The sequence below is a fragment of the Mus pahari genome, chromosome 5 (assembly GCF_900095145.1).
Source record: "Mus pahari chromosome 5, PAHARI_EIJ_v1.1, whole genome shotgun sequence".
Taxonomy (NCBI): Eukaryota; Metazoa; Chordata; class Mammalia; order Rodentia; family Muridae; genus Mus; species Mus pahari.
The window spans coordinates 134,062,588-134,073,173 of NC_034594.1; the positions used below are offsets into that span (position 1 = coordinate 134,062,588).

The 10,586-nt window shown below is 41.8% G+C and overlaps 1 protein-coding gene across 1 annotated transcript in view; it reads left to right on the forward strand.

Moving 5' to 3' along the window:
• Positions 1-10,586, forward strand: part of Slc9c2 (solute carrier family 9 member C2 (putative)) — a 58,247-nt gene that overhangs the window by 9,401 nt on the left and 38,260 nt on the right. The window contains 3 exon segments of the mRNA XM_021198581.1: positions 6,246-6,362; positions 7,502-7,663; positions 10,055-10,154. Of these exon segments, the coding sequence (XP_021054240.1) occupies positions 6,246-6,362; positions 7,502-7,663; positions 10,055-10,154 (379 nt within the window).

Below are 10,586 nucleotides of genomic sequence, written 5' to 3' on the forward strand. Positions count from 1 at the left end.
CTGCCTTCCTCTGTCTGCCTTCCTCTCTGTCTGCCTTCCTCTGTCTGCCTTCCTGTCTGTCTGTCTTCCTCTCCCTGTCTTTGTTTCTGTCTGTCTGTATCTCGTTCTCTTCATTAATTGAAAATATTTTTTTTAACAAACAATATATTCTGATATTCTGTTCACAGTTTCTCCTTCCCCAAATCCTCCCAGTTTCTCTCTACCTTCCTGCCCACCCTTTTTTTCTCTCTCATTAGAAAACAAACAGGAAAACAAAACAGAACAAAACAAAAACTCTCAGGACAAAACAAACAAGGGGGAAAAAGGCAGAGCCAACCCCCCCCATTCATTCTTACAGAAATCACATAAAAATGCAAAACTAGAAACCATACTATATGATCAAAAGACTCAGGGAGTTTACAGGTCAGGTGGGTGGGGGGTGAGGACATCCACTGGAGACAGGGCGTAGGGAGGAGGTATGGGATGTGGAACAGTCAGAGGGTGGACAGGGGTGGGAGGGGGAGAAATAAAATATAGAATGTAAAAATAAAATAAAATAATTAAAAAATGATAAATACTTAAGGGGATAAGTTAATTAAATTGATTTATATATTCCATAATTTTAAAAAAGGCCTGTATGGGTAAAAAAAAAACTCCAAAAATACCATTGGGCTCCTGTTGTGTTTGTGGGTTGTTTTGTCTTCTACTACTGGGCATGGGGTCTGTCCTTAAGTAGGGTTTGTATACCCAGTAAGACTCTCATGGAGAAAACAATTTTTTTTCCTTTGAAAATAGTTGGAGATAGTTTTCAAAGGAAAGGTTTGGAGTGAGGGTTGTGTCTACTTCCCCTCTCAGTGCTGGGGCTCCTTTTGGTTTAGACCTGTGGAGGGCCTGTGAATGTTGCTGCAGTCCCTGTGAGTCACAGGCATGCGGCCTTGTATCTAGAAGGCCCTGCTTCCTTGGTGTCCTCCCCCCCCCCCCCGACTCTTACACTCTCTGCCTCCTCTTCCACAAAGTTCCCTGAATCTGGAGGATCTGATGGAGACATCCTATTTAGGACTGAGGGTTGGACAAAGAGATTTCCAGACCGTCTAATATTGGCTCTGTCACATGGTCACCAATAATCACTCTTTCGAGGGCCTAAATGAAAGAGAAAAGCAGAGCAAAAAGAAATAAAAAATCTACAGTTTGGGGGGAAGAAGCACGAGGAAATGTAATCTTGGAGCCCAGGCTTGTGCTGAAGCAGAGGCCTGATGAGAAAAGGGAGTGGAGACCTCAGGGTGAGACTCCCCCTCGCCCCCGGCAGCTAACCCCGCAGTTTGTGAAAATAAAAAGTCGGAGGGATTTTTATGGTCCTATGAAGCAATGAGGAATTAAACGCTTATACAAGATGTAATTCAAGGAGGAAGCCAGGCTCTGTTCTAACCAGGCAGCTGAAACTTGGTAGTATTAGCCATGTGGTTCTGATTATAGAGCCATGAAGGATACATTACTAGATGGGTTCCGGAATCTTCCTCCAAGATTAAGGAAAGCCACGGAGGACAGGCATGTGGCAGGGGACTCCCTGTTTGGAGTCCCTGAGAGACCTGCTGTTGGAGTCCCCAAAATGTAAGAGGTCCCAGAGCTGTGGGATACTTGCCAAGGAGAGCTATATACAGGGAGTACAACCAACCCAAGAGAGTGAGTGTGCTGCAGTCATCCGTGCTGGATCCATCTAAGCCCTTTGACATCAAGTGTGGAGCTACAGGTTTTGAAGTTTGCCCTGCTAAGGTTTGGTCTGAATTTGGTCCAGTATTTCCACAGTCTGCCTCCATTCTGCTCTTTTGGTAATATATAGTCGGTGTCATTGTATGTTGGAAGCACACGATTTACGTTTTTATTTTATAGGGGGGGGGGTTACAATTAAGAGATTGCTTTGAATCTCAGCAGAGACCTTGGATGCTGGATTTTAAACTGTGCTGAGCCTGCAAAAGACGGTGGGGACTTTTGAAGTTGGACTCAAAGCATTTTTTAATTTTGAGATGGCCGTAGTATATGGGGGCCAGGGAATGGAATGTGGTGGTTAGGATGAGAAATGCCCCCTTAGGCTCATTTATTTGAATACTTGGTCCTCAGTTAGTTGGACACTTTGGGAAGGATTAGGAGGTATTTTCTAACAACAATGAGAAAAGTAACTGATTACATTAATTAAAAGTGCTCCATTGTCTGGCTCTGGGCTTACCCTGTCATCCCAAAGAGCTTGATGGAACCCCTAGAGTGTCCTTCATCCTTGTGAAGGCCTTCAGGGGGCACCAGGAAAAACGAGCTTGGAACCCACCCCTACCAACCCCTTGCCAATCAGGTCCACCTGGGGCACAGGCAGAAGCAGTGAGCACTTCTATTGTCTGGATCATGCCTTCCCGAGAAGTCCTGGTGGCACCAGGATCATCCAGCCCACACCAGGGCCAACCATATAGCTACAGAACAGTATGAGAACACAATCCACAAGAGCCAGGAACCACCAGAGCCCAGCTATCCTACTACAGCAAACCCTGGATATACTAACACAGTCAAAGCACAAGAAGATGACCTTAAATCCAATCTTACAAAGATGATAGAGGCCTTTACTTAATACATCCCTCAAAGAAATCCAGGAAAATACAATTAAACAGGTGAAGAAAATAAATAAAATTGTCCAAGAACTGAAAATGGAAATAGAAACAGTAAAGAAAACACAAATTGAGGCAATCCTGGACATGGACAACCTAGGGAAGAGAACAGGAACTATGGATGCAAATATCACCAACAGAATACAGATGGAAGAATCCCAGGCAGAGAAGATACCATAGGAAAAGTGATACATTGGTCAAAGAAAATGAAAAATATAAAAAGTTCATGGTGCAAAGTATCCTGGAAAATTGGGAAACTATGAAAAGGCCAAACCTAAGAATAATAGAAATAGAAGGAGAAAATTCCCAGCTCAAAGGCCCAGAAAATATCTTTAACAAAAATCATAGAAAACTCAAATGAAAGGGAGTGACCACACCCAAAAAACACAAGAAATAGATAAGTCCACACCAGCAAAACCAAAAGAAGAGAAGCACGCACACACACACACACACACACTACTACTACTACCACCTACATCAGGATAACAGGAACTAACAACTTTGGTCATGAATATCTCTCATCAATGGACTCGATCCCCCAATAAAAAGACACAGGTTATCCAAGTGGATGTGTAAACAGGATCCATCATTTTGCTGCATACAAGAAACACACCTCAGCAACAAAGCTAGACATTTACTCAGCGTAAAGGTCTGGAAAAAGGTTTTCCAAGCAAATAAACCCAAGAAACAAGCTGGAGTAGCCATTCTAGAACCTAATAAAATAGACTTTCAGCTAAAATTAATCAAAAGCGATTCAGAAGAACACTTCATATTCATCAAGGGAAAAATCCACCAAGAGGACATCTCAATTCTGAGCATCTATGCCCCAAATGCAAGGGCACCCACATTCATAAAAGAAACTTTACTAAAGCTTAAATTACACATTAATAGTGGGAGACTTTGACACCCTACTCTCGTCAAATGACAGGTCACTGAGACAGAAACTGGAGAAATCTCATACTAGCAAAGTAACAGCACAAAAACAAAACAACAACAACAAAAACCTCTGGAACAAAAAGAAGGAAACACACCCAAGAGGAATAAATGGCAGAAAATAATCAAACTCAGGGCTGGAATCAATGAATTAGAAACAAAGAGAACAATTCAAAGAATCAACAAAAATGAGAGTTGGCTCTTTGAGAAAATCAACAAGATAGACAAACCCTTAGCCAAATTAACTAAAAGGCATACAGACAGCATACAAAAGAACAAAATCAGAAATGAAAAAAGGGACATAACAACAGACACTGAGGAAATTCAAAGAACCATTATGTCTTACTTCAAAAGCCTGTACTCCACAAAATTGGAAAATCTAAATGAAATGGATGATGTTTCTAGACAGATATCACTTACCAAAGTTAAATTAAGATAAAATAAAGTATATAAGTCATCTCTAAGAAATTAGAAGCAGTCATTAAATTCCCCCCCCTCCCCAAGAGCTTAGGGCCAGATGGTTTTAGTATGGAATTCTACCAGACTTTCGAGGAAGAGTTAACACTAATTCTCCTCTAACTATCCCACAAAATAGAAACAGAAGGAATACTGCCAAACTCATCCTATGACTCTCCTGCCCTCTCGCTAGCTCAATTACACACACACACACACACACACACACACACACACACACACACACACAAAACAACAAAGAAAGAATTTCAGACCAGTTTCCCTGATGAATATTGATGCAAAAATACTCAGTGAAACCCTCACAAACCGAACCCAAGAACCCATCAAAGACATCATCCACGGTGATCAAGTAGACTTCATCCCAGGGACACAGGGGTGGTTCAATAAATGAAAATCTACCAATGTAATCCACCACATAAACAAACTGAAAGGAAAAGGAAATTGAGCAAGCCAGTGGCTCAGGCAGTAGAGCCTGCCTCCATGGCCTATGCCTCAGGTCCCACTTGAGTTCCTGACCTGACTTCCCTCCATGATGGATTGTGATACTGAAATGTAAGCCAGAGGGACCCTCTTCTCTCCAAATTGCTTATGACGGCAATAGGAATCAGACCTGGATTGTAGCTTTAAATCAGTGCATTTACTCATGGCAAACCCTGCAAATTAGACCTTTTCTGCTTTTTTAAAAAGAGGATCTAGAAACCTAGCCCCAACATATACCAGACAAGAGCTCTATTGCTTAGTTACATGTCCAGCCCAGATGAGGGCCTTGTTTATTTTTGGAAAGCTGGTGTACCGACATACCATTGGACATGGGGAATACAAGAGGCTCAACCCAAACGTTGAGAGATGCAAACCACAGGGTTAGTGGAAACGATTTCTATGCAAAGAAATGGCCAAGGCACTTGAAAACACAACAGTGGGAACTATCCAAAAGTAATGAGAGAAAGAGACTAGGAAAAACCAAACTTTAATAAACTGTGGGAATAACACAGGGGACCCAATACATGAGTCCCTAAAGGTGGCAGACAGAGCGAGGGGGACATACATTTGAATAAATATAAAAGTCTAAGTTTTGTAAAAACCCAAAGGTTCAAATATCTCAAAAAATTCCCAAGCCCAAGAAAAACAAAGCTATGCCATAGCAAATCAAAATAGAATCCTTTAAAGTAAACTATCCAGTAAAAACAAACAGACAAACCAACCTCAGTAGCATCCAGAGGAAATGGTAAGGATATTCACTATATAATATGAGTATAATGATTAGAGAAAATGCTTTAGAAACATACAGATGCCACCCAGGAGGCAGCACAGCAACATTTTTTTTTTTTTTTTTTTTTAGAGCCTTGGAAGAAAAAAAACAACAAAAACCTAAACCTGTTAGGTTAGACTTGTACCTCAGAGTATTTTGAAGTGAAGATGAAATACAGGCTTTCTCAAATACTTGGAAGTTGAATGGATTTCTCATTTGCCCACATACACCATATACAATGCTAAAGAACCCTCCAGGCAGAAAGACAGTTTGTGTCAGGTGGAAGTGTGGATGTGGAATTTGACCTACCAAAGCCTCTGGCAACCGCTAACTTATTTTTGATGTCTGTGTCTGTGGGTTTGTCTGCTCCGGACATCACATAAGTCAAGCCATACAATGCGACAGTCATTCTTTATCCATAGTTGGATCTAAGTTCCTCAGCACGTGTCTGAAACTACACATCATATGGAGTCCTAGACATTCTGCTTTGTCTCATATCTCCACATCTATGATAAAACTTAATGAGTACAAGTAAGTCTGAACTCGTGGGCTTCTCTCTGCCTTTGATAATGTGTATGAAGTGACTAAGTGGCTGTTCTAAATGCCTAATGTCTCAGCGTTCCTGCTAGGATGCACTATAACCCAGTACTGTGATCTAAAGAAAACCCTTTGTCCGATAATTTGCTTTTATCATATAAGTTTTTTTTTTCATAGCAGCTGAAGTGTAACCAGGACAGGGCAGTACCAGGGTGCTCCTGTTATATCCTTTGCCACTGAAAAGTCAGAAGGCAGAGTGGGAAACTTTAAAAGTGTTAGCTGGAATTGTCTCAGACCCGTGCCCATTATGACAGTCTTCTTTCTCTGTTTTTCCCCCTATCATGTTCCATCTCTTCTCTGCTTTCTACATGAGAGCATCATTTCCACTCACCACATTAAACGGCATCCTGTTTTTCCTTTCCCAGGTATTTCTAAGATGTACACGGATATCATCAGAGGGGAGTCCCTGATCATTTGTAGTTTCACATGCATTTTCTTTGGAATTTTTCGAGGTCACACTATTAGCACATCTATGTTCAGGGGTAAGATCATTGGTGTTCTGTCTGTGTATTTCCTAAGATTACTATTGAAACGAAAGTGCATTTGTCTCTGCATCTTTCTCTAAGTTGCTCTCAGACCAATTAATGAGAAGTGAGGTAAATAAGAAAATGTAACCATATTTGCATTTTATCGATTGCTAAAATGCAAAGCGTGTGTTGAATTGATCTGTAATAGGCAAACCGGGGTATATGGGAGGGATGGAAAGAGGAAAGGGAAGGAGGAAAGATATAATTTCACAATCTCAAAAAAAAAAAAAGAAAAGAAAAGAAAAGAAAAGAAAAGAAAAGAAAAGAAATAATTAAAAAGATCCATCTCTTGTCCCTCAGCATGCATACACATAGACAATTGCATCATCTGGCCCAGGTCATCCCTTTAGCTGGCATCAACATGTATCACAGTTGGTGGATGCTAAGAGTTGTGCGTGGTCTTAGCTCTGAGGGTGAAGGCAAACAACTAATGCAGTATTGGTAAAACAATCCTAAAGGGACAACAGCCAGATTTGTGTGGCTAATGGTGTCTGGAATGTAGAATACGTTCCCCTGACAGGTTTCTAGATGTTTCATTAGTAGCTAGAGAAGAAGCGGGGAGGGAGGGGGAATTCTAAGCACAGCATGAAGGGGAGACATGAGTCCCTGGGACATATTTGTGGTAGCTGCAGGAAGGGGTGGGGAGGACCAAAAGCAGAAGGAAGTGTTGGTGGAAATCAGGTGGATAATTTTAAAACGGCTTATTAGCATACATTCATCCTGTAGCAGGCTTCATGTTGTTTTCATGATGTATTTCAATCGTAACCACCCCTGCTACTCTCTCCAATCTCTTTCCCCACGTTCCTTGTTCCTCTTTGCAGCTAGCTCCTTCTGTCTTTCTGCGTGTGACCTAAGGAGTTTCACTGGGATTGCTTACCAGAGTGTAAGTGGGACTTTGCTTACATCCCTGGAGAAATCTACATTAAGTAGATGTATCAGACTCTCACTGAGCACTCTGCCTGCGGAAGAACAGGCCCCCTGTTTACAAACCAAAGTGCAGTCAGTAAAAAACAAAACAAAACAGACAAGTCAAAACCCAGATGGCTAACTCAAGTTTTTCTTTCTCCCTTTTCTCTCCTTTCTTTTATGTTTAGAGTTACACATAATCATCGGACTCAGCTTTGATATTTTTGGAAGCACCGTATGTGGCTATTGGTGTACAAGAGTCATTCAGATTATATTGACCGACCTCTTTAGCAACACACTGACGAACGTTGTTCTCTGTTTCTCCCTGGTGTACATGACGTTTTACCTTGGTAAGGCAAACAAACGCAAGAACTACCATCCCCCTGGAGAGCCTGGGACTTCTGGTTTGCCCTGCTCCTTTCTCCAGATACTTCATGTCTTCCTCCTCTCTGTGGCCTCCACTTTGTGTTTTGTCACATCACCTCTCTGTCAGATCTAGTTCTCTCCTGGCCTCTCAGTGTAACCCCATGTCTTTGCGCTCCTATCTCTGGGTACTCTTAGCCCTTTGATCTCTATTCTCTAACCCTATAGTAAGTCCATGGCAGTGCCCTAGAAGCAGAATCGACATGGAGTTGTTTGTGTTTGGACTCTTGAGCAGCTCACCCCATAAAATGGGAAAATTTGGCGGAGAAGTTCCGGAGGGCTTTTCAAACTCAACAGCCTTCACTCACTAAACTAAAAAGCCCTTTCAAATAGTGATCTTTTCTTGAATCTAGAAGGTGGGAAACAAGAGTGGGGAGATGAAGAGTGCTTGTGTCTGGAAGAGAAGCTGGGGCATCGGGTAAATTGCAGGAGTAACGGTACCTAGCCCCGGTGAGCCTTCCGTTAGTTCCGTTTTGTGAAATTGGGACTTGAGGTGTTACACTTCCCAGGAGCCATATTAACTATGGCCACACTGCTTTTGCTCCCCTCTCATATAGTGGAGCAACTTCAACCAATGAAGATCTCAGCTGTCTTTCACACCTCTAGTTATGGAAAGGCAGTTTTGTTGTTGTTGTTGTTGTTGTTGTTGTTGTTTTTCCTGTAGATACATAGCCACCTAGTGGTTGCTTACTGCCCTGAGCCAGTCAGACTGGAGAAAATATTCACGGAATGCTCGTTTCCTTCAGCTTTATTTCTTTACTTCTTTGTGAAAGTTTTGTGGATGCCTTACTTCAGTCTTTCCACCTCCCTACCAGACTGTGAGCCTCTTGAGTATGAGTGGCGCTCATAGTCAGCTCTTCACTAGATCAGTTTTTCCTCTTTTCAGCTAAGCTTAGAGTTGGTCAAATGCCCGACAGTAATTTAATACATGCTGATCGATTGAACCAACATTCCTTTTCAAAGCGTTTTTGAGTAGACAGAATCCAGATATACTCCGTCAATCAGCAGCGTTGGGAAATGCATAGCCTCTCTAAGCTTGTCTCTTCTTCTATACAATTGGTCTAATAATACTCCATTTGTAAGGCACTGCATGCACTAATGAAGCTTGCAATGCTTGTGAGCTGCAGGTACCCTAGGGACTGGCAAAAGCTCCTTGTGTACACAGCTCCTCCCACCGCCTTCTGAGTGACAGTTGTTCCTGGAGTGAGGCAGAGCCTATCTTTATGCCATGCATATCAAGACTTTCTTCCCAATCCCAGACACTTGTTTTTGAGCCCTTGCCAGCTGTCTACTGGGTTCAGGACAGGGTGGTTCATAAACGCTGGCTCATTTCTTCTTCCTAATCGGAATGGAGGTGTTTGCAGTCAATGCTTGGTGCCCCCTTAGACAGATTAAATGGATGATGCCAAGGGCAGAGTGCCAAGACCGGGTTGCAGAAGGTGTTTCAGCCTCCCTTTCACGTTAGAGGATTCCCAGCCCAGACACACACGTTTTCAAGTTGGGATGGGACTCTCACATAATTAACAATACAAGTTCCTTATTTTCATTTATTAATATAACCAAAATGTTCCATCAGTTTGCCTCAAGTCATTGAAACACAAACATTTGATAAAAATGTTTTAAAATTCAGCAAGAATATATATGATATATATAAATCAAGATCATATATATCAGACAAAAATAAGAACTAGCATATACTCATTATAAAAAGAAACTGGAAATAAGAGTTTGACAGTTGTCCCCTATCAAGACATTTGCAGAACTAAAAGCTTTACTCGACTTGATTGTTTAAGTTAAATTCATTAGGAAAGTATATATATCTATATCTCTATCTCTATATCTATATCTATAGATGTCCCCGAGGTGCTGAGCGGAGATTACGTCATTTCTTTTCCCACTCGCCCTAGCCTCAGTGATGATGTAGGATTGGCAAACTGGGTCAAATCTGCTCTGAGCTAAAAACAGCTTTATGAAAAGAGCAGAATAAAAGAATAATATCTCATGAAGATGAAGATTATTTGAAGTCTAAAGTTTGTAGTATTTTATTGGCTAGCCATCCGTCTGCATGTTATCTCCGGCTTCTTGCAGAGTCATAGCTGAGAAAGGTCCCATGGCCCACAAAGGCTGGGTGTTTATTATGTTGCCCATCTCAGAAGAAACACTGCTATTCCCTGAGCTACAGCATTAGGCCAACCCCTTGAAGCAACTTTCTAAATAAGAAACGCTACTTTCTTCTTTCCTACTGATTCTTTCCTCAGAGCTCACCAGTGTGCAGAGTTAATCACGTTTAAACTCACTTCACCTTCTTGTCTCCCCAGTGGAATATTTCGGAATGTCAGGCATTGTCGCTTTGGTCACGGTAGGCCTGAATTTGGATTCTTTAAGCTTTAAACCGAGGATGGAATTCATCATTACTAAGTGAGTTTCCTGATGTGCGTTCAGTATAGATCCAGAGAATTTCAGTACTTGGCCAGTCTTGTCTTTGAGGAGGCTAATACAATGCTATTTATTTACATATTTCTATCTTTAACATTTCAATGTGCCATCAGTGATCAGCATTATTAATGTTGTCATTCTGAGGAAGGAATCAATGGTTCGGAGACAACAGTGCCTTCTCCATGTCACTCCGATAGACTTATACTATGAATTGTTGGTTTTTTTTTTCCCCCTTCACATCCACACTTGGGTGACACCTTCTTAATGTGTGAAGGAAGGAAGAAGGAAAGAGGTCAGAGTGAGATGCATCAGCAGCAAAACCCTTACCTACCCTTCCCACCTGGTGTTAAAAGGTGTCATGTGGATGGGGGTGGGGTGGGGGTAGGGGTGGGTGTGGGGGTCCTGGTCCTATAA